At 39.1% G+C, this 24,994-nt stretch overlaps 1 protein-coding gene across 1 annotated transcript in view; it reads left to right on the top strand.

The window, feature by feature from the left end:
- Positions 1-24,994, top strand: part of stt3b (STT3 oligosaccharyltransferase complex catalytic subunit B) — a 117,091-nt gene that overhangs the window by 85,073 nt on the left and 7,024 nt on the right. Inside the window, exons 8-12 of the mRNA XM_060849922.1 lie at positions 7,393-7,441; positions 13,543-13,697; positions 15,674-15,885; positions 17,092-17,279; positions 21,338-21,509. Of these exons, the coding sequence (XP_060705905.1) occupies positions 7,393-7,441; positions 13,543-13,697; positions 15,674-15,885; positions 17,092-17,279; positions 21,338-21,509 (776 nt within the window). The remainder of the gene's footprint in view (positions 1-7,392; positions 7,442-13,542; positions 13,698-15,673; positions 15,886-17,091; positions 17,280-21,337; positions 21,510-24,994) is intronic.

Raw genomic sequence — 24,994 nt, 5'->3', positions numbered from 1 at the left:
TACACAATAAGTTATTTGTAACAGTGCTTATTAAGAAACAGGAGTCTGACAAAGTGTTAGTAGAAACAGAAATATGGACAGTGTGAATATTGAAAGGGAGAAAAAAAATGGGATGGCTGACTATGGTGAGGTTATCTGAGGTAATCTGATTCAGAAGAGTTGTATGAAATGTTGATGATGGAAGTGAGTGGACATATATGGGGGAGTTGCCAGAGGATTGGAGATGGCCAGTGTTGCAACCTTACTCAAAACAGGATGCAAGGACACTCAGACTACAGTTAGTCTAACATAATTGAAGGCTAAGGTCTTAGAATTCTTAATCTGCAAAATAAAACAAACATTTGGAAAGTTTCAATTAATTAAGGAAAGCCAGCATAGTTCTGTAACAGGCAGATTGTGCTTTACTGAGCTTATTTAATTTTTGACAAAGTATCAAGTGTTAATCTATTTTAAACGAATGCAGTGGATATTGTCTATCTGGGTTTTAAGGAATTGTTTATAAGCTATGACACATAAAGTTAACTGAATTGTTCTTTATTGAATATTAAGGATAGTGTGCATTTGGATTCTGGTTGAGTTGAATTTGATGGTGCTAGGGAATGGTGTTCTCTGAAAGTCAGAGGTAGGATTGCTGCCATATATAAATTATTTGAATTTTGGAGTGTTAAGTAAAATTTCAAAACTTGAATGGTGCCTGCCTTGGAAGGATGTCATACATAGGCTTGGAAAGAATTACCTGCAATAGGATATAGGCGAGAACAGTAGCAGTTAAGTGCAGAGATGTGTGATGAAATACAATTTGGCAGAATTTGAGGCGAGTCCGTATGGACTTAATGGCACAATTGTGAAAAAGGTTGCACAAGCACAGGAACCTCGGGATTGCATTGATCTTTGAAAGCAGCAGAACATGCTTAGAAGTTGGCAAAATATATGAATCCTTGGGTTTCATAAATAGAGCTAATGAATGCAAAACGGTTTTGCTGAACCTATTATAAAACACTGGTTTGTCTTCAACTAAAATGGTGCCCAGTTGTGGTTATTACACTACAGAAAAAATGTGGAAATCATAGAGGGGTAGCCGAGAAGAGATACCTGAATAGTTTCAGGCGTGAAATTTACTAGGTTAGATTAAAAAGGCTGAGGTTCTCTGGAGCAAAGGGGATTGAAAGAAGATTTGAAGGAGATAAATGAGATTGAGCAGTTTAGAGCAGCTATACAAGGAAAAATTTGCAGTTATCTGAGAGGGCAAGGAAGATTGGTGGAGGTGACAGTCAACCAGCATCACCCAGAGGAGTGGGCAAAGTGAGGATCTCTGCAGAGACACAGATGGAATAATGGGGGACCTGAGAGGGACTCGGAATATAAACAGTGTGAGACTTTTCTGGTCATACTTCAGTCAGAATGAGGATAAAATAAAAGAATATTCTATTCATTAAGAGGTGTTTAGGAAGATCAGGCCCAAGAGCTGCACTATGTGTGAAATCCTAGACAATCCTGTTAGTTTGGATGACCGTGTCTGTAGAAAGTCTCTCTGATTGGAACCAGTCAGTTCCAGTTTGACTCGCAGCTGAGGCTGAGAGTTCATGGATAGCAGTTGTCAGGATGTGATCACCCCACAGTTTAAAGAGCAGGCAGAGGGAATGGATAATTGCCAGATGGGCTGAGGCGAGACATGAGGAAATTGGAGAGCATACATTTGTTTGGCCTTGCAATATGGTGATAGTAATGAGGCCTCTGTGTATGCCAGCCAAATCCAGGATGATGTGGATGATCTGGCTGCTAAGGGGAAGAAGCATGGAAGCACACTAGCGGTAGGGGCTTTGTTAGTGGTAGGAGTAGATAGGCACTTTCGATTGCAAAGGATGACTAAGGTGGTGTGTTGCCTCCTTGGTACCAGGGTCAGAGATATGGGACATCTGTAGAGCATTCTGAAGTGGGAGGGTGAACAGCCAGAAGCTGTGTCCGTTTTGGGTTCAATGTTATAAGAAGAAAGAAAAATTCGGTCTTGCAGGCAAGGTTTAGGGAATTAGGGAGGAAATTGAAAAACAGGATTCAAAGGTTGTAATAGAGTCATGTCGATGTACAGCACGGAAACAGAATCTGAATTGCTTTTGATATAATGCAGTGGTGAGTATAGGAAGATAGAGCAGATGAATGCATGATTGGGGGGATGGCATAGGAGGGAAGACTTAGGTTTCTAAGACAGTAGTGGTACCATTTCTGGGAAGGTGGGAATTGCACAGGTTGGAAATGTGACCTGAACTTGCAGTGGGGCCAACATCCTCCATGGGGGTCATTTACTAATGCTGCTGGGACTGACTGAAACTAAATTGATGCCAGGATGGACAGGTTTTTAGAGGGGAAAACAGCTGAGATGGAGTTAGAAGCTCAAACGTGAATGAGTCTAGAAAGCGGAAAACATTATGCTAGATAAGAAACAAGTAAGTTTTGCAAGGCCAAATGGAATATATTTTAATGTATGGAGCCTGAGGAATGCAGTAGATCAGCTCAGGGCACAAATAGGCGTGTTGAGTATGATATCATTAGGTGCGACCGAGACCTGGCGGAAAGACAGGCTGGATTGTCAGCTAAATCTTCCTAAGTGGTGTATTCGGACGAAATAGAGGGCATGTAGAAGGAACAGTACTGTTGCAATAACAAGGAATCAGTTACAGTGGAGGGATGATCTCTTGGATCATCAAATTAAGCCATATTGATTGAAGCAAAAAACACGATGGACAAGAGTACTGTTGGGTGTGTAACATTGGCCTCCACACAGTCAGAAAAAGAAACTATCAAACACATAATAAAACATTAGAAAAGTATGGGAATAATAATGCAATAACAATTTTAAATACCCAAATACTAACTGTGGTAGTTTTAATGTGCAAGGTAGGAGCGAATAAGAACTTTTAAATTGCATCAAGGAGAACATTTTCAGCCAATCCACAGAAGGCCCGATAGGGGAGGAGGGAGGAGGCAGTTCTGGATCCAGTATTCAGAAGTAAGCCCAAGCAGATGTGTCAGTAAGGGAGCAGTTTGAAGGTAATGATCATAATTCTCATTTACAATAGTTGTGGAAAAAGATATTTCTGAAAGAGTTCTAAACTGGAGAAAGGCTAATTTTACTAAGATGTATTTGTTCCAAATGGACTGGGAGTAGCTATTTGCAGATAAAATTGTGTCTGATCAGTGGGAGGCATTTGAGGAGCAAATAATGAGAATACAGGGCCAATGTGCTCCTATAATGTCCAGAGAGTCCTGGGTGTCGAGGGATGTGGGGGGTAGGATTAAGAAAAAAGAGAAGCAAATGGCTTAATATGTTAGGATTCCTTGGGAAGTATGAAAAAGGCAAGAGCGAATGTAAGGAAAATTGGGAAATCAATGGAGAAGCATTGGTGGGTAGAATAAAGAAAAATCCTAAAAGGTGTTTTTTAAAAATATGTGAAGACCAAGTGATTAGCTAGGGAAAGATTAGGCACCATGGAGTTAATCAGTGTGTGTGGATCCAGAAAATGTGAGCCCAGTCCATGAATATTTTGCGTCAGATTTCATAGTAGAAAAGAACAACGTGGGAAAGATATCAGGATGTTCAGTGAAATACTGTAAGAAATTAATATTGAAAGAGAAAGTACTATTGGATTTAGCAGCCAAGAAGTGGATAAATCTGCAGGCCTGTGTGAAAGGCAGCATTTCCTCTAAGCTGTGAGAAATGCAGCCACTCGGAGTCCTGCACCCATTGACTGGCATGCCAGTGCATTGACTTCTGATTCCAGGCACCACTGCCACACATGGACTTCAGAAGTCTGCTCAGGAATAGTTGCAAGGAAAGTAAATGGATGTATCCCAGGCGATTGACTGAGATCAGGGGTGTATCAGGGTTTTTATCAAATTTTCAAATCCTGTCTGACCACAAGTGAGAACCAGAGGAATGGAGAACTGTTACATTGTCTCGTTATTTAAAAATTAGAGGTAGGAGTTGACCTTCAATTACAAGCCCGTCAGCAATCTCAGTGAGGAGGTTATTTGAAAAAAGTCTAAGAGACAGAACATAGTTGCACTTGAAGAGACACGGAATAATCAGGAATAGTCAGCATGGATTTGTTCAGGGTAAATTGTGTGCCAGAAGTCTTGATGAAGGTAGTGGATTTGATATGGTATACGTGGACTTTAGCAAGGCTTTGATAAGTTTCCTCATGACAGACTGATCGAAAATAGGCTGGGATGCAGGAAACAGTGGATGGTGATGGAGGAAAAGTTCCTATGCCTCCAAGACTGTGTACTTTGGCTCTACAGGACTCAGTGACGGGTCCCTTGCTATTTTCTTGTATATTAGCATGTACATAACTGCCACAGAAAGTCACTAAGCCAAAACATAAAATGTTTTCAAGAAGGAAGCAAATATATTTCTTGTGGCCAAAGGAAGCAAAAGGATAGGGGGAGAATGCAGGAACAGTATACTAAATTGGATAATTGGCGTTATCATATTGAATGGCAGAGCTGGCTTGAAGGCATAATGACCTACTCCTCCTCTATTCAGGGTTTCTGCGATGTAGATTTAGTGTGCCATGTAAGATCAAGAAGTTTGTGGATGACACAAAAGTTGTTGGGGGGAGGATAGCAGCAAACTGTAAGTAAATATTGACAGTCTGGTCAGCTGGGTAAAGCAATGACAAATGGAATTCAATCAGAAAAAGTAAGATGGAATACACATAAGGATGACTAACAAAGCAAGGGATTACACTAAGAATGGTAGGATCTTGGAAAGTATCAAAACCAAAGGGACTTTGTGGATACGTCACATTGCTGAAGGTAGCAGGGCAGGTAAATAAGTTGGTTGAGATGGCATATGGGGTACTTGCCTTTACTAGCTGAGGCATAGAATACAAGACCTGGGAAGTTTTGCTGGAACAGTCTAAAATTTTGGTTTGGCCATAACTGGAGTATTGGTCTGGTACACATTTATAGGAAGACTTAATGCACTACCGAGTGTGCAGAGGAGATTTACTGGGATGTGACCTGGATTGGTTATCTGAACTATGATGGAAGACTGGAAAATTATGAGGTTGTTTACTTTGGAGCAGCAAAGATTAGAGGATACCAGATAAGGGTATAGATAGAGTGGAAAAGAAACCACTTTTTTCCATTAATAAAGTGATCACTGACCAGGAAGTGAGGGAAACGGTAGAAGGTTAAGAGGACAGTTGAGAATTTTTTTTCACTTGGGTGGTGGGAGTCTGGAACTCACTGCTTGAAAGGATGATGGAGTCAGAAGCTTTCAAAATGTTAAAGTAGTGCTCAAATATTTAATTTTGTTGCTATAACCTTGAAAATTATGGGCCAAACGTTAGTGTAGTCAAATCTTCATGGACTGGCACAGATGTGATGGACTGAATGCCACCTTTCTGTGCTGTAAAAGCCTGCGTCTATAATTAGAGGGGTGTGAATTTATGATTTGTGGCGAGCCATGCAGAGGAAATAAGAGGAAGAACTCTAAGCAGTAAATGGTAACGACCAAAAACACACTGCCCATAAGTTTAATAGATATGTAAACAAATAATGATTGCCAAAGAAATTATGTGTACTTGAAGGAAATATGTTTGCAGCACTCTGGGACTGGGCTAAGGTGTGGGAGAAAAGTAGAACTGACCAGGTAGATCCACAGAGAGCCGGGATGAACGTGATGAGCTGAAAGGTGTCCTTCTGTCATATACAGAAGTGAGTTTTAATTGAGATGATGTGTTAATAGTAAGACCGTTTAATTTGTGTGAAAGAAAGAGGCTGTGAATTTAAGAATAATTGGCTGTGATGATATACTTTTATATCTTGTGATTATTACATTTCTATCATTTGGTGAACAGCTACATAGGAGAAGATGCTAACTGAAACTTAACTAGCTTAAAGCAGCCAATAATTCCCCTTGGAGTTAATATGTGGGATATCTGTCTTGATTTTGAATTGATTAATTTTTGAAGCAAGTAGGCTAGAACAATGGAAAATGTTAGAATTGCTGAATGTCTAGAGCATTTTATGATCAATTAAGTACTTTTGAAGTGTAGTTATTGTTTTAATGTTGGAAATTTGAAAGCCAGCTTGTACACAGCAAACTTCCCCACAGCACTGTGGTAATTTGCTCTTGTGTTGTTGAGTGAGGAATGAATATTGGCTAGGTCACCATAGATGCTGCTTATTCAATAGGAATACCATTCATTTAGAATCTTTCGTATCCACTTGGGCTGGGTCCTCTGTTAATGTCTTATCTGAAAGACAGTCACCAAGCTCTCCCTCAGTACTGCATAGGGGTACCAGCCTTGAATTCTGTTCTCTTTCCCTGGAATGAGTCCTGAAACTGAAACTTCAAGATGTGGGGACAGAAGGCTTTAACCGACATTGACATTAAAGTCTTGGCAAGATATGAGATTAGATTAGATTACATTAGTTTAGATTCCCGACAGTGCGGAAACAGACCCTTTGGCCCAACAAGTCCACACCAACCCTTCGAAGAGTAACCCACCCAGACCCATTTCCCTCTGATTAATGCACCTAACACTATGGGCAGTTAAGCATGGCCACTTCACATGACCTGCACATCTTTGTGACGGTGGGGGGATACCGGAGCACCCGGAGGAAACCCACGCAGACACTGGGAGAATGTGCAAACTCCACACAGTCACTCGAGGCTGGAATCAAACCTGGGACCCTGGTGCTGAGAGGCAGCAGTGCTAACCACTGAGCCATTGTGCTGCCTCAACATAACAGCATGGGAATTTGTATATGAAGAGTTGAGTAGCAGAGGTGGATACATGGATGAATATTGTCATGTTTCACAAAATTGTGAATCAAAAAGTAGGAACAGAAAATTTTTCTTGGCTTGGATTAGAGTGGTAAATTTTGTGTAGTTGAAGATTGCCTTGTTTTTCCTGAGGTAGAATGTCTTGTGCAGCCATATATTGAATTCCTTTTTGCTGGGTGATGGTAAATGGTTGGAGTTGCAATTTTTCTAATGTGATTTGTCGTGTTCCAGAACTATAGGTTCATTTTGTGATGGTGTTCGGTATCTCCTTTTAAAATTTATAATGAATTTGTATCCTGATTACACGGATGTCTTCAGTTTGAATTTAAAATACGTTCGGCTCTGATATAATGTAATAGTCCTGTTCTCATGTTATAAGAAAATAGAGCAATAGTTGCACATTCAAATTAATGGGGCCAGAATCACATTTTAGCCAATACAGGTAAGGAAAGTTTGCATTCTACAAATAATGATCTAAACTCTTCAATTGCGTTAGAGCTAATTCGCGTTGAAGAAACGTGCATTATAGCAGAACCAGCTGTACTACTTTATAAAATGGGGAAACATTATTGCAAATGTTGCAACTTCTTTTGTTCCAGGCTATATTGCCCCGTGGAGTGGGAGATTTTATTCACTCTGGGATACAGGGTAAGGATGTCCAAGACCTATGTATGTGTGATTATTCTTTGAGGGGGTGATGTGATGGAATGGGTTGAGAGGTGGAGATTATTGTATTGGTTTGCATTTATAAACTATTCAGTTTTGGTCCAAAACTTGACTCTGTTACTACTGAACTGGAGAAGTCTCAATGTAAGAGATTAATTGTTTTGGTTGTTTTTTCAAATTTTCAGATTCATCAAGAGATTAAGATTTGGTATTTATAATCTTGATTATTGCACTGAAATTTGCGAGTAGCAAAAGCTAATTTAATTGAGCAAATCTAGCTTTATTGCTCAAGTAGTCAAAATCTCGTGACGGATAAATTCCTTTGTGGCAGTAGGTCATAATTCTTGCAGTGCTATTGAGTTTGTAGCAATAAAAGATATTTTTAAACACCATAAAATATTATAGGGCCACTCAATAACCTTTAACTCTGACGTACACCTCCTTCAGTTCACACTTCGGGAATATTAATTAAAATGGGTGCTATGTGTATTTTGCTGGCAAACTAAACCAACCACTAAGGGATGCACCCCTCTGTCTTTGTGGGGCAATTAGCCAATGGATGCATGCAGAAAACATGCACTTATTCTTTATTCATACAAGGAATGGAAATGCTGCCACCTAGAAATCATGTTGATCTTTGTTTTTTTTATTGTAGTGGTGAATAGAGAACTTGATGAACCTGTATGATGAGAACTGAATTTTCATTTTCTCATTCTCCTTTAATGACAGATTGGAACCCTAGTGTAGAATTTTAATGAAACTGACCTGATTGCAGTAAGGGAAGCAGTGTCATTGGAGTGATCTTTGCCATAGCTGTTCAACTGCAGTGTCTTCAGGTTTCATGACCAATTAGAATGAGAATGTGATGATGAACTTTGCCTGTCAATTAAGCCGTTTCTGTTGAAGGGACCCTTACAGGATTGAGACTGGCTCCATTTCAGGAAATTAGAAATGAAGGTTCAGCAATCAGAAGAATGAATGCATGAAATTGGTAGACGCCAACAAGTTCTCTGATGATTCACTGGAGATTGTGCTTCAAGCTGTGAGAACCACAGAGAGGCGTTTCCCACAGCTGGGAAGAAAAGAACAACCCCTGAAATAGAGAGAGTGTGGCAGATAAAGTGAGTAGATGAATATGGTCCCGTGCTGTAGCGTTCATTGCTACAAGAAGCTCAGTAACTTCATGAGGGCAGGAAAGTTGACATGCCAGTTGTCTGGCATTCACCTGCACTGTGCACAGACCAACAGATCTTACAGCACCAATCATACTGCTCTCACTTGTTCTCTTGGCACCCATTCACATCCCTATCCAAATGATTCACCCTCATCTTATTGCAATATCACATCCATTCCTTGCAGTCAACCTCTATAACAGTTATTTCATTCTTGCCACACAATCCTATTCTGACACTCTTGGCCTCGGTTTATTTCATCTTGCAGGAGAAGAGTGCAGACCTCCAGGGAGTGACAGTGAACCAGGGTAACCCTCCAGTCATAGCTATGCCATGTATTGCAGAGAGGGCCAAAGGTAGATAGGTCCCCTGATCCTGATGGTTTGCATCCTAGGGTCCTGAAAGAGTAGCTATAGAGATGGTGGATGCATTGGTTATAATTTTCCAGAAATCCTTGGATTTTAGAGAAGTTGCAGAGGATTGGAAAACTGCCAGTAGCTCTACTGAAAATGGGAGGGGATCAAAAAGTGGGTAAATATAGGCCAATTAGTCTAACGCGTATTGGTGGAGAAATATTGGAATCAATTATTCAGGAAGTAATAGCAAAATATTTGGAAAATCATAGTTAATCAAGCAGTGTTGGCATACCTTCATGAAAGGAAGATTGCATCTGTCTATTAGAATTTTTCGAGGAAGTCTTAACCAGACTGAATAAGAAGGCATCGAGTAGATGTGTTGTATTCGGACTTCCCGAAAGTATTCAACAAGGTATCTCTCAAAGGTTAAGCCATAAGAACCTATCATGTTGGAGATAGTGTATTGGCATGGATAGAGAATTGGCTAGGGGAAGCCAAGAAATTTAAGCAAGCATTGACACAATTTGTACTCATCCACCACCAAAGCAGTAGGACAGAGTTTGAAATGTATGGGGACAGCAGGCAAGCTTACCCTCGATATCGCAAGGAGTCCACGATAAAGCAGAAGGGCAATAATCCAAGAAAGATCATCTGTACAATATTGCTCTACATGGTGACCCCTCCTAGGTCAGGGGCTGGATAATTACAGATGCAGTTGTCTTATTGAGAACAGAGAGGCAGTGGAGTTTGATTGGAAAAGCAGTGAATTGAGAAAAGACAATCTATCTGAAGAGTTGCTCTCCTATCTCAAATTCTGTCTCTCACACTCTGCCTGTTCCAACTCTTCCATGCACAACATTTGTTCCCTTGACCTTGCTGCCACAGGGCATAATATGAACTGGTGTCCTGGAAAGAACGCATCTAGCTCTACTCAGCTGAGTACACATGCTGAAACCAATTCTGGAGGGATAGCAAAAAGTGTGTGCAGTCCTGTCACTACTGTAAATCTTCGGCACGTCTACCATGAATGTCATGATGTCTCAGACCACGTGTGTCCTTCCATGCATATGCATTGAGCATATCAGCAACGCCTGCACACATGTCTCACTTTCATCCAGATAGAGGAAATCCAAGCTTTGAGAGTTTACCAAAGTGCAGAAAACTGTACTCCAATTTTTGGTTGGCAGAGAAGTGAATTTGGATGAGAGTCTACATGCTATCTCCTGCCAGAGTCTGCATACACAGGTACAGACAGAGTAGTCTATGGCAGACCCTAATGGGCCTCTAATCTGAGAGGGCCAACAACATCTCAGCTGTAAAAGTAGAGAAACAAACTACCTGCTGAAATCACAAGCTGGTATAACCTAGAAGTTAATTGGAAATAGAAGTAAATACTTGGGTGTTTATAGCGATGTTATTGTTCTGGTATATTTGAAGAGGTTAAAATAAAATCAGGTGCTTTCTTCCACATCTCCATTGTCTAGTTAAATTCATTGTTACCCTGAACCATCCAAATGGAAGTTAGCCTTGAGAATGTTGTGATCATAGTGGAAGACAAATGGTATGAATGAAATGGAGAAATTATTGACTACGTAAGTAATTTGGTTTGAGAGAAGAAAACAGTGAATTCAGCATAATTAGATTATCTGAGTGAGGTCTGGGTGGGCTTTTCAGGCAGTTGGTTCAGTAGTCATAAACATCAGTTTCAAAGACATCGGAACAGAATAGGCTATTTGACCCATAAAGTTTGCTATGCCATTCAATAATATGATGGCTGGTCTGATAATCTTCAACTCCACTCTTTTTGCCTTTTTCTCATAGCCTTTGATTTTTACTATTTTAAAAATGTATCCATCTCAGCTTTGGATATATTTAATAATCTAACCTCTATAGCTGCCTGCAGTGACGAGTTCTACCAATACCCAACTCTGAAAGAAGAAATTCTCTTATCTTTGTCATAAGTGGGTGATCCCTTGTTTCTTGTCCGCTCGTCCACAATTGATGCTCACATAGGGAAACACAGTTTCAGCACCTACCCTGTTAAGCCTACTAGGAATGTTTCAATAAGGCAATTTTTCATCATTCTTAACTCCAATGAGTACAAACCCAACTGACTCATTCTTGTCTCACACCCAGGATCACTATCGTGAACCTTCTCTGGACTGCCTCTAATGCCAGTAAGCTTTTCCTTCAGTATACTGGGTAGTAGGAAGTAACCGTCTTCCTTATTTTTATACTTAATTTCCTCTGAAATGAAGGCAAAATTCCATTTGAATCCCTATCACCTGCTGATATTGTATGCAAGCTTTTTGTGAACCCCAGAATTCCTCTGCTACAGCTTTTTGTAATCTTACTGCATTTTAACAGTACCAACTCCTCTATTCTTTCTGCCAATGTGTATCATCTGACTTTTTCTCTTATTGTATTCCATCTAAATTTTTGCCTACTCATTTAATCTGTCTGTATCCCTCTGTAGACTCCATCATCCTCAAACTTGCCCTTCCACTTGTTTTATGTCGCCTTAAACTTGGCGATAGCATATTCCCTTTCCTAATCCAAGTAATTGATATATATTGTAAATAATTATAGACCCAACATTGATCCCTTCACACTCCACTTGTCACAGATTGCAATCCCAGAAATGCCCCGCAAATTCTAACTGCCTTCTGTTAGTTAGTCAGGTCCTGATCTATGCTAATATGCTGCCATCAACTTATCTCCTTAAGTAGCAATGTGCAGTATCTTTTTTGTGTGTCCCTTTTTGAGTAAGTGTGTTATGTTGACTGTTTTCCAATCATTGGAATTTTTCTAGAGTATAGATTCTTGAAAGATTACAACCATTGCACCCACTCTGTCTGTAGCTAATTCCTTTTAATTTCCTAAGATGTAGTCCTTCAGGTTCAGGGAACTTATCACTCTTTAGTTCCATTAGTCTTCCACTTTAGTATTTTTGGAATGCTGTTACTGTCTTCAGCTGTAAAGACTTGGGTCACGTCAAGCTCCTTCAGGATGCAGAGTAGCTCTCCTCTTCCTTTCCTGCAGCTCCAGTTCTTTGTACTGAGCTCTGCTGTGCAAGGTACAGAAAAGCACTGTTGAACAGCTTTGCTGATGCATATTAAAGAATGCCCCTGAGCTTTCCAAGCAACTGAATTATATCTTTGGCCACCTAGAGGCTTGCTGAATTATTACTTCTCAGCTTCACATATATCTTTCCTTTGACAAAAAGCCTTGCCACTAATCCATTTATTTAGAGAGTACCCCTTCTCTCCAAGGGGCCATTTGCTAACTCTGGAAATGCATAGACCTTTCAGAGATATGACAGGTACTGAATGAAGACTTCGTGGCTGTGTGTGGAATATTTGCAGTGATGCATGCAATTCTTCAAGTAGTCATGTAGCTGAATGTTAAACTTAACTAGTTGAGCTGAAGGCATTTCTGATGTCACATGTACAATCACTGACTCCCTGCATCTGTTGCTGGTGATCCCATGATTGCAAGCTAAGAATTTTCGAGTTCTGATTGATTTTTCAAATTGGCAAAGTAAATGTTTGTGTTGGTCTGGAAAACATTGCACAGTCACCTGGAAAATCCACTTTTTCACACCAAATAGTGGAATCCTGCAGATATCACTAGCAAATCCATGGAAGGAGCTGAAAGCAAAGAAATTCATGGAAGTTAGTGACCTCAGTAGCAATTATGGTGGATGACCACCACATCCATTGAGAAGGGGACCTTACTGTAGGAAGATGCAAGTGCTGGTAATGATCTGTTTGAAAACCTGAGCCTCTTAACACGACACAGCCACAGCTATGTTGAGAACTGATTCTGGTCTGGAATCCCTGTGCTGGTAGTGTTACCTTCTTAAATCTAGAGCTGGATCCTATCTCTTCCAACCTGTGGCTGAGGCGAAGACTGCACTGTTGATTCCACTTTCCTGATCCTCTGCAGAAGTCCAAAGTCAAGCAGCATAAACTGACCCATGCTGTACTGAAAGCTGACCAGAAGTACAGATCTAACAAGGTAAAATTCAAGGTAGCAGAAATGACATCAAAAATGTTAGAAATCAACTGAAAGCAATGAAGCGCATTCTTCAAACAAGCCTGTAAACAAAAGCCATTCACCTAAGCAATGACACGATGTATAGCATTATTTTACTGTTCAATGGATTTCCAACCTGTCAATTTCACAGAAGCATCAGCACCTGCTGCACTATTGATAACTCCTTGGCAACCCTAGTGAATTTCTCAGCTCAGGAAGCCAATGAGATTGTGTTGACCTAAGTGCAGAAATTAGAGGTCAGGAAAGAAGTTGAGTACGAGCATCTGATATGATACTAATCTGCATCCAGGCTGCAACCTGCCAGCTGAAGTAATTGGTGTAGTTTGCAGGTGGACTCAAAGCACTTTATAAATGCTTTGTTTACAAAATGCAGACTGGTAATACACGCTGTTGGTACCCTCCTTGCATTTGTGTGCATTGAACTTTTATGATCCTGTTCAGTGTTTATATTGTTGAAATGGAACTGTATAAATGAATCTTTGTTCTTTTTCTGTAGATACGCAAAAATCCATATTCCCATCATTGCTTCTGTATCTGAGCATCAACCTACAACATGGGTTTCCTTCTTTTTTGACCTTCACATATTGGTCTGCACTTTCCCAGCCGGCCTGTGGTTCTGCATCAAAAACATTAATGATGAAAGAGTATTTGGTAAGGAAACCTTGTCCATTTTTAGATTAAATGTTAAATAATTGAAAATGCCACAAGGTAGAGCTTGCAGTTTAACCACTTTAAGCTTTCAACCTGGAGTTACAATTAATTTAAATTTAAAAATAATTGTTTTGAAGAATTGTAATTGTGAAAAATGCAGCTTTGAGAGGATGTGCAAGTGAAGAATAAAGCAAAAGAAGCTTCACATCAGGAAAGGTGATGACCTATTGTTACAGTATTCATCCAAAGACCCAAGTACTGCATTCAAAGCTTATAATGGACCTAAATGAAATTTGAATTCATTAAGTGTGGAACTAAGTAGTAATCACAAAATAATTGACAATTGTTGGGAACAGCTAATGAGCTTTAGGGAAGGAAACTTTCATCCTTACCCAGTCTGCTCTACTTTGACTGTTTCTGCAATAATTGTCCAGGCTACTTCTACAATGTCTCTAGTGACTACATAAGAAATAAAAACAGCAATATGGTTGACTCTTAACTGCTCCGTGGGTAATTAGGGATTGCCTTAATCAGTGATGCCACATCTGGAATTAATCTTTTTTAAAAAATCAATTTGTAGGTAATGCATTGGGCATGAGTAGTTAGAGGACCAACTTGCTGTTTTTATTTCTTATGTAGTCACTAGGGACATTGTAAAAGTAGCATGGGCAATTATTGCAGAAAGAGTGCAAGCTCAAAATATCTGTAATGATATTCTGAATTCAGTCACAGCTCAGTGGAAGATGATGGTTAATTATAGGACTAGAAACATTGGACACCTTATATACCTGGAGGTAATTGAACAAGGATAATGCTGGCAGTGTATTTGAATGCAAATTGTCCTGTTGATCTCAGGTGATGCATCGTCAAAGAGCAGGTAATAAAATAGGAGAATATGAATAATCAGCAAAAAGAATGTTGAGCACTTGTATCTCACTCTATCTTCTTTTTAAACTTCAGTTTATTCACTGATTCACAAAAGGCACTGAACATCTCACAATGTTGGTGTCTAACATTTCTCATTTCATAGTATTCTGAGAGTAGGATATTGGCACGTAATGTTAAATTTTAATTTGGAAATGAAACTATGAATATCGATGTGAATCTATATGTGGCCATGTGTGAAATAAATCTGCATCAATGCTTAGTGAGCAACATGATCATTTACATAAATTTAAAGTGCCAGATATAATCATCTCTAGTTCCAAATCATTGCCCACTTTCCATAAAATGGAATCAAAGGATTTGCGATAAAACAAATGCTCAATCACCTGCAAATTGAGAATTTGAATTTCTGTATTGCAAATTTGAGCTATCTCATTGCTTGATGAACAGTTATGTCCCAGTACATATTCAAGGAAGGAAGATTTATATGATTTTGCTATCTGAAATAGTTTGATTAAACTGGGCCTGTCATTGTATTGCACGGTAGAAATCTGAAAATGTAGTATTTTCCTGTTCAGAAGTACGTGCTATCTCATTTGTTTATGATGAACTGTTTTCTGGTGAACAGAACTGCATTGAAAAGCAGAGGAAAAATAAGGGGAAGTAAAGAGCATGCGATTGAATGGATTGTTATAATTCCCCAATTAGTGTTTTATAAAATCTGAGAATGATTATTTATTGAATGTAATGAAGTTGACATTGCAATCTGGTTTTTGTAGAACTATGATTAAGGACATTTCTATAGATCCTGTTTTGAGTTATTAAAAGTAGTTTTAATGTTATTGCCATCACTTTGAGTATAGATGTTTCAATTTGGTAAATTGTTGAAGTATGCTTAGTACAGATTGAACCCAATCATTGTATCTATTACAACATAAAATAACTTTTGCAAGTACAGAACATACTGGTTGCTGGGATGGTTGGTTTTCAGAATGCAAACTCTAGAATACAGGGTTTTTATTTCTAATTTAATTTAAACTTTTGTAAAGTTATGAATGTAAGCTAATACCTGTGACCTGAATTCTCTGCAGTTGCCCTTTATGCAATCAGTGCTGTTTACTTTGCTGGAGTTATGGTGCGTCTGATGTTGACTCTCACCCCGGTTGTCTGCATGCTATCTGCCATTGCATTCTCCAATGTATTTGAACACTATCTGGGTGATGACACGCAGAGGGAAAGTCCACCTGTTGAGGATAGCAGTGATGAGGATGACAAGAGGAATTCTGGAAATCTCTATGACAAGGTAAAGGACAAAGATACATTTGAGACTAACACTAGTTATGTGTTCTATGCAGAAAGAGAGGTTATGTTACAGCTGTACAGGGTGCTAGTGAGGCCACACCTGGAGTACCGCATGTAGTTTTGATCTCCTTACTTGAGAAAAGATGTACTTGCACTAGAGGGGTGCAGAGGAGGTTCACTAGATTGGTTTCAGTGTTAAGGGGGTTGCCTTATGAGAAAAGACTGAGTAGACTGGGATTATATTCATTGGAATTTAAAAGAACAAGGAGATATCTTTTGGCACCATGGTTCAGTGGTTAGCACTGCTGCCCCGCAGCACCAGGGACCCAGGTTCAATTCCTGCCTCGGGTGACTGTGCAAACTCCACACAGACATTATCCCCATGTACGTTAATCAAAGGGAAATGGGTCTGGATGGGCTACTCTTCAGAGGGTTGGTGTGGACTTTTTGGGCCAAATGGCCTGTTTCCACACTGTAGATAATCTAATTTAATCTAATCTAAAGAGTTGCTGTTGGATTTATTTATATGCCTATTTAGCTGGTTTCTCCAGTTATTAAAACTTAGTCTAACTTCTACAATTTTTCTGAAGCTCTCTCAACAATTCATACACATACTTGTAAGTTCAAGCCTGCTTAGTCCATTTGCCAAGTTTGTTTTGTTTCTTTCTGCAAAGTATTTCTCAGGTCCCTCATTCTTGACATTATGTATGTATATTATGTTCTCTTTCTAAATCATAGAGTGATTGAAGTGTACGCCCGGAAACAGACCCTTTGGTCCAACTCATCCATGCCAACCAGATATCCTTAATTAATCTAGTCCCATTTGCCAACATTTGGCCCATATCCCTCTAAACCCTTTCTATTCATATACCCATCCAATGCCATTTAAATGTTATAATTGTACCAGCTTCCACCATCTCCTCTGGCAGCTTATTCCATGTACCACCCTTTGAGTGAAGAAGTTGACCTTTAGGTCCCTTTTAAATCTTTCCCCTCTCAAATGTTGTAGCTTACACAGAAACTGTTTACTAATAAGTCTTACGTCAAGGTTTTTCTCCCATTAGGTACCCAAAGTAACATAATATGAAATGGTAACTTCAAAGTGAGAGTTCTTTTGTCTTGGGATATGGCAATGATGTGCAAGGTATCTTACCCCTATGTTTGTTTAAACTCTATTCTGAGCATTGTTTCTCATTGATTGCTGTAGGCTGGCAAGGTGAGAAAGCATGTGTCTGAACAAGAAAACACTGAAGAGGGACTTGGTCCAAATATCAAGAGTATTGTTACGATGCTGATGTTAATGTTACTGATGATGTTTGCTGTACACTGCACCTGGGTGACTAGCAATGCATACTCCAGCCCAAGTGTGGTCCTGGCATCTTACAATCATGATGGGTATGTCTTCCCTTCTCATTTATCATTTGTCATTTAGGGTAATATGATTTTATTGTGATTACTTACTTGTGACATTTTTAATGAAGGTGTAAAGGCAATATTTAGTTTATACTACTCAGAAATCTACTATTTTTCAACTTATTTCTGAACCGTTTTTGGATTTCCTGAAATAATCACTTCTGAATTTAAACATTGCTGCAAAGAGACATGAAGTCAATTCTATTCATCTTGTGCTCATCAGGATGAGGATGCAAAAAAACAGCGGTGCCAGTTTACACAGCATGAGAGCATATAATCTTCTTATACTGTCTAAACTGGTTTTCCTCCCTTTTAAAGTGTTCAGGTTTTGTATTACAAAGCAATTTTTTCTAGGCTTTCAAAAGTAAAGTGGATGTTTGAATTATACTTCAAATGTGTGCATCTGTTGGAATTTTAAAAAAATGTTTCTTCACTTTGTGGCATTTGTTAATAGAGATAAATTTAATACTATTCATAGCCTCCTCCGAATGAAACTTCAAATGTGAAATCTGAAGGTTGGGATGTCTCCCAATGATTATGAATTATCATGCTTCTCCTTTTGATGTAAAACTTGCAAAAATGGTAGTCTACTTTCTACAAGAGGTCACATAACTTTTTAATTTTTTTTTCAAACTGGCTTTGAACTTTAGCATTCAAAAATACATCAACCCAAAGTTTGAATGTCTTTGTTTCATTGGAGACTGAACTAGGTGTAGAGTTTTTCTTGATCAGTGTCAATGATACCGGTGGGGGTGGTCAGTCTCCCATTATTCCTGTTGACTTCACAAGTGTGATGTTTAGTAACATATAGGCGAATTGCTACTTATAGTACTCAAGGTAGTAAGAACTAGTTATGTCTAACATACATTAGTTTGAGCCTGTTCAACATAACTAATGTAATTAGTTTCATAATCTGTTGGAATTTCCTGGCAGAAAGAAATTACAACTATGCATCACCAGTGTTTCTATCCCAAAATTTTCCCAATTTTCTTCCTTGGCTCTCATGCAAACCAACAATGTAAATAGCTCCCTCTCCTATTTCTCCCATTATATTCAATGGCAACACCATCTTATCAAAACCAAAACTCCCTACATTCCTCTGTCTTGACAAACTGCCACAGATTCCATCTCTCTTCATGACCACTTCCTCTAGTTGAATCAGTTTGTCCACAACCTTGGTTACCCTATTCAATCCTGAGTTAATCTTCCAATCTCTTATCGCTTTCCCAGAAATGCTAACTTTTACATCTAATGTTGCATCGTCCCTGCTGTAATTACTCCCCTTCTCTGCATTATAAACTTTAGCTGAACTAAAGCTCAGTTGCGCACATCCTATCTCGCATCAATTTGCACATACTCATGTTATAACCAAATGAGGACTGGGTCATGACTAGCTTTTAAAAAAAAATCTCCTCAGTTGGTTTTCTTTTTAACATACAGCTGTCACACTTAGTTAACCAGACCCAAATTAAAGAAAGCTAATTCCCAGGTTTTCTTTAGTGAAAGAGTGAGTTTTATTGCCTGTTACCCTGAAAAAAAAATAGAATATCCTTTTATTTTCACGTATACTCCATTGTAGAAGTACAGTTAAAACATTTTTACCATGTCTGTCGTCTTATGGCGACATCTTAGGTACAAGTACCGAGGTACAATCCTTGGATACAGCAGAGGAATAAAGCAGTTACATAACTTTATCTTCAACTCTGTAAAGTAATAAAAAGGACATCATTAAAGGGTTGACATTAAATAAGGTAGGAAATTGCAAATAAATTACATTGTAGCAGCTCAACACAGTGCCTCTGGGCTGACTGCCCACAACCTAACCCTGGTTCAGTCCCCAGTCTACTCCATATTAGCATTCAGCTGCTCCAAGGTAAATTCCAGGACTGCCTCCTCTGCAGTAGTCTCTGCCCAGGACTTGCTGCCCATGTGCTGCTCTAAGGCTGCCTCCTCACTTATTGCGCCAGGGCTCGTTGGCTTGCAAAACTGATCAAATACATGTACAGATGTAAATGATGTCCTTACAAAGGACATGGGGTGTCTCGGAAGGTAAGGGCAGCTATGGTTAAAGATGTTAAGAGTCCCTTGGGTTGAGAGAATTTGAAAACCTGAGTCCAACTGTTTAACAGTCGTCCTGTTTAGCAGTTGTTCATGACTGATTTTTCTTTGAAGTTGCTTTTTCACCAGTGCTGTTTTTTGAGATTGAGATCAAGATTAAGAAAGAGCAAGGAGGTTGTAGTATTGTATTATTAGAGCTGAAAAATGTGTTGCTGGAAAAGCGCAGCAGGTCAGGCAGCATCGAAGGAGCAGGAGAATCGACGTTTCAGGCATAAGCCCTTCTTCAGGGATGCTCTTTGCAGCAGGTCAGGCAGCATCCACTTTTCCAGCAACACATTTTTCAGCTCTGATCTCCAGCATCTACAGTCCTCACTTTCTCCTTATTGTATTATTAGTCCATGTTACAAATTCAAAAACCGTGAATTCACATTGATGTAGTAGGTGAGCTATTGTTAGAGTAGAGGAGGATTATCTTTGCTTCTGTGTGTTCTGTACCATACCTGATCATCTTGTTCTTGATCCTGGTGGTGTCTTGCCTTGCATTGGTGGACAATTTAATTGACCTGAGCCTATTAAACAGAGCTTTGATCTGCCATGACATTTGCATATTAGCAAACTTTCCCTGATTATTTAAGAAGAAAGAGATAGGAAAGCACTCCTTTTGCTGAACTTGAAGCAGAACTTGGAATGAATCACCAAAGGTATTTATTTGAAAGATCTGAAGTTTATTGGTTCTCGCATGTTTGCAATCAAAGTGAAGGTAGACTACAGGAATTGCTTGAGGAGACCAAGTCCATCTAATTTGCCTTCTACTATCCTTGTAATTAAACGATATGGTCATTACAGAATTTCTGACTGATAGCAATCAATCTCTAATAATCTTACAATTAGTCTACAACAGATCCAGAAGTGATTTTTTTTGCTCTTCTCTGAAGTCAGTTTTTTAATTTTTAAATTTATTTTTAAGACTTTTGAATCTTCGCTCAGGAAGGTGAAGTAAAAGATCATGAAATTGCAGTTAAACAAGCTAATAATCTGTGATAGAAGCAGACATTGAAGGAAATATGCAACTGATGAGGCAACGTGTTGGAGAGAAATAGGACTGACATTTCAGGGCAGTGACATTTTATCAGATGATCCACGTTGATATTTTGCAGCCAATTCAACATAAAAGGGGAATTTTCACAATTGAAGACATTTGCCAATACTCTTCTTCTATGCATCACCTATAATTAAAATATAATTCCTAATTTGTGTCCAGATCTCTAAGGAACTGTTAGTTAAACAGATGCAAACTGTTTTTACTTTAGGGTAAATGTAAAAAAAAGCTGCAAGGTGTTGGATAGTTAATAGACTCAACCATTTTGTTAGAGATTTTCTGTATCCACATTTCATATCTAATTCAAATCAGATTAAATTCCGCAGCCTCACCTTGCCCATTTATGAATGTCAGTGGACAATTAAACAAATAACATTATAAAGCAGCTCGATGAATATGCCCATCCTCAACAATGGGGGAGACCACATCCGCACCAAGGTAGACTAAAACATGAAAGAAGGCAGAACTGTAGTCCATAGGTCAATAGACTAGTAATCCAGAACTCCTAAGATGATTTCAAATCTTACCGTTGCAGATGATATTTTTATTTAATTAAAAATTAACCAAAAGTTAATAAATAAAGCTGACCACATGACCACTCAATTTGCCATAAAGACCAGGTTCACCGAATGTCCTTTCGGAAATCTGACATCCTTACCTGGTCTGGCCAACCTGTTACTTCAGACCCACAGCATTGAGGTTGACAATTGACAACTAGGGTTAGACAACAAATGCTGACCTTCATAACAGCACCGAGACTGTACCTGCCCCTCATGGACTGCAACAGGTCAGGAAGGTAACATATGCTGACCCTTGTCACATGGAAGAAGTAAAATGAAGTAATTTTGATTTTAATCATTTTAACTTTTTTTTTCCCAAAAAGGACACGTAATATCCTAGATGATTTCCGTGAAGCATATTATTGGTTGCGACAAAATACAGATGAACATGTTAGAGTGATGTCTTGGTGGGATTATGGGTATCAGATTGCAGGAATGGCTAATCGGACAACTCTGGTAGATAATAACACATGGAACAACAGCCATATTGCACTGGTAAGCAAGTTGAACAATGTCAGTTTGATTCTGTTCCAATTTTAAAATTAGAGGAATATCTCCAATTAATCAGCTGGTAACCAATTTTGCAAAGCAGACGAGAGACACCCTTTCATCTCCCCAGCCCTTAGGGCTTTCTTTGTTATTTTGTGTAGGTGATGTTGCTCTGAAGGCTTTAAGCATATAGGTGAAAAGAAAATTATCTGAAATAACTGGTTCTTCAAATCATGGCATCTCACGTACAACCTGGTGTCAGCACTTCTGCTTTAATATTAGTCTAAACAGTCTTGTTTTTGAAGTAGTAGAAAGTGCAAGGGAAAGGGAGAAAAATCAAAAGGTGAGCACCCTATAAAATCTACCTTGCTGTTTGTCTCTTTCCCCAATCTCTGTCATCCTGCAGTTTGTTACTCTGTCCTTCATTACATTCCCAAGTTTCATGCCCACTTCAGATTTTTAGATTATGACCTGTATTTCAAGGTCCATGTCATTGACTTAAGTTGAAAAGAGCAGTGGTTCCAATACTGATGCTGGCGACTATTGGTGTAGATGCCTTTTCCTCTGGGGAGAAAAAAGAAACATTCACAATAATTGTCTACTTTCTGTTCCTCATCCAGTTTCATAACACTGTAACTGCTGCTGCTTTCATCCCATTCTCATCAATTATGCTAACCAGTTTATTATGTGACACTTAATCAAATGCCTTTCAAAGATTCATACATGTGGCATTCACCTTGTTGTTTCATAAAAGAACTTAGAGCATAAACCTATCACAATTTGCCTTCAGAAAGCTGTGCCGGCTTTCACGAATACCCCATGCATGATTGTCCCACAGTAATCCTAAACATTTCCCTACCACTATCAGGCTGACCAACTTGTAACTGTCAGCTTTACTCTCTTCATTTTTGAACAGGGGTGTAAGCATTGGAATTCTCAATTCATCTGGCATCATCCCCCGACTAATTTGATTTCAGAGATTGTACTTTCTGTATTAAACTCTGGTTTCAGTTTTGTGTAGCTTGGTGTAAGGGGTAAGCTGATTGAGAGGATTGAGCATTCACTAGTTAATGTGAAATTAAAAGGCACAGATGGGTGGCCGATGTATTTAGTAGATCAATGGGATCACTTTTGGGGCTTTAATTATTTACAATCAATAATAATTATTTGGATGACAGAACTAAATGTATGGTTGCTAAGTTTGCAAATATAGGAACATAAGTTGTAAAAGGGACATGGGTCTGCAAAGTTAGTTTAAATGAGCGGGCAAAAGTTTGGAGGGTGGAGTATAATGTGGAAAATTGTGAATTTATCCACTTTGGCAAGAAGAATAAACAAGTTACATATTATTTAAATGGAAAGAGATTTCAGAACTCTGCAATACAAAAAAAATTGTGTGTCCTGGTACATGCGTCATATAAAGTTAGTGTGCAGACACAGCAACTCACTAGGAAGGCAAATGGGATGTTGTCATTTATTATAAGGGGAATAGAATATAAAAACATGTTTTGCTACATGGGAGGCTTAAAGATCTAGAGTATCAGAGTCCAGTTTTAGTCTCCTTATTTAAGGAAGAACATTCACCCAACTTCTTCCTGGGATGAAAGAGTTATCCTCTGAGAAAATGTAGAACATGTTGAATCTGTACCATTGCAGTAGAAAAATGTACAGTAATTTATTGAAGCAAGTCAGATATTGAGACTTAGCATGTTGGATGCTAAAAGAATGTTTCCCCTTATTGGAGAGCTTAGAACTAGGGGATTCCAACTTATGATGAAGATGAGCAAAAATCTTTTTTCTGAGAGTAATGGGTTAGTAGACCTCCATTCACTGGAGAGAGGTGGAGGCAGCATCATTGATTAAGGCAGATGTAGCTACATCTGCCTTAATGTGCTGTAGAGTAGAAAAGTAGAGTTGTGGGCATAATGCAATCAGCCATAATCTGGTTGAGTTAAGAGTAAGCTTGGAAGGTTAAATGTGCGCCTCCTCCTTCGTATGTTCATACATCATATAATTGAATACAGGATTAAACTGTCTGGCTTCTCAACTATTGCTCCACAATTTGATAACATCATGGTTGATCTATTGTAATCCAAAGTTTCCACGCAATCTCTATATCTCAAGTCCTCAAGTATTTGTTGATTTCAGTTTTGAATAAACTGAGGAATTGAACTTCCTTACTCCTTTGAAATAGAGTAATCCAAGGATTTGCAAACCTCCAAATGAGAAAATTTCTCGACCTCTGTCCTAAATAGCCAACTTGGTCCCTTTAATTGTTGTGGTTCTGTTTGCCGAGCTGGGAATTTGTGTTGTAGGCGTTTCGTCCCCTGTCTAGGTGATATCCTCAGTGCTTGGGAGCCTCCTGTGAAACGCTTCTGAAATGTTACCTCCGCCATTTGTAGTGGTTTGTCTCTGCCGCTTCCAGTTGTCCGCTGCAGTGGCTGGTATACTGGGTCCAGGTCGATGTGTTTGTTGATAGAATTTGTGGATGAGTGCCATGCCTCTAGGAATTCCCTGGCTGTTCTCTGTTTGGCTTGTCCTATAATAGTAGTGTTGTCCCAGTCGAACTCGAGCAACATGACATCGACCTGGACCCAATATACCGACCACTGTAACGGACAGCTGGAACTGACAACCAGGAGTGGCAGAGACAAACCACTATAAATGCCGGAGGTAACATCACAGAAGCGCTTCATAGCATTTAGCTCCTTAATTACATGCTTCACCTACATGTTCACTTTCTAGGATTCATTACAAGGATCTCCTCTTTTAAAAGAAAAGAATGTTGTTCCATTTTGTTGTTACATTTTTCTACATTATAACGAACTTGCATCCCTTATGCTGTCACTTATTCAATGGAATCCATGTCTGTCTATACAAGGCAGAGCATGACTGTGGGCTTTCTTTCTCATTGCTTAGAAGTGAATTGCAGATTAGAACTATTCGAGGCGGAGTAAGCAGTATCATTCATTGTGGAGATGAGATGTAAGTGACAGAAACTTAAGGGAAGTGCTGGTTTACATTTTCTAGATAGTCAGATACCGGACATACAACCAGTTTCTTTAGGGACCACTGAACTCCAAATGTACAGACCTCTTCAGAGTTACCTGGGAAATTCAAACTTGTGGATATTTTCCTGCTCACTGGGATCCTCTGAAGAGCTCTGACTATAACCTAGGCATTTCCACTTCTTTATCTAGATAATTAACCAAAATATGTTTATTAATTAACCAAAATCCTACTAAGTACACAGCTTACTATCCAAATCTCTCCCTTTTTTCCTCCCCCGATCACTCTGACTCTACTCCAACTGTTCCCACTGGGAACTTCTCCTCTGACCACTGCTCGATCCCCTCACTATCTAGCTGCCCTCCTAACTATCCACACATTTGCCCATTAACTTAAAGCACTGCAAAGCTGTTTAAGTGCATCAAAGCTTGTCAATGTTCATCAATGAATAGTTAGTAGAATACAGAAGCTTGTTACACTAA

Source organism: Hemiscyllium ocellatum, chromosome 34, assembly GCF_020745735.1.
Source record: "Hemiscyllium ocellatum isolate sHemOce1 chromosome 34, sHemOce1.pat.X.cur, whole genome shotgun sequence".
NCBI classification, from domain to species: domain Eukaryota; kingdom Metazoa; phylum Chordata; class Chondrichthyes; order Orectolobiformes; family Hemiscylliidae; genus Hemiscyllium; species Hemiscyllium ocellatum.
The sequence above is the reverse complement of the archived record's forward strand: the minus strand, read 5'-3'. Positions and strand labels throughout refer to the sequence as shown.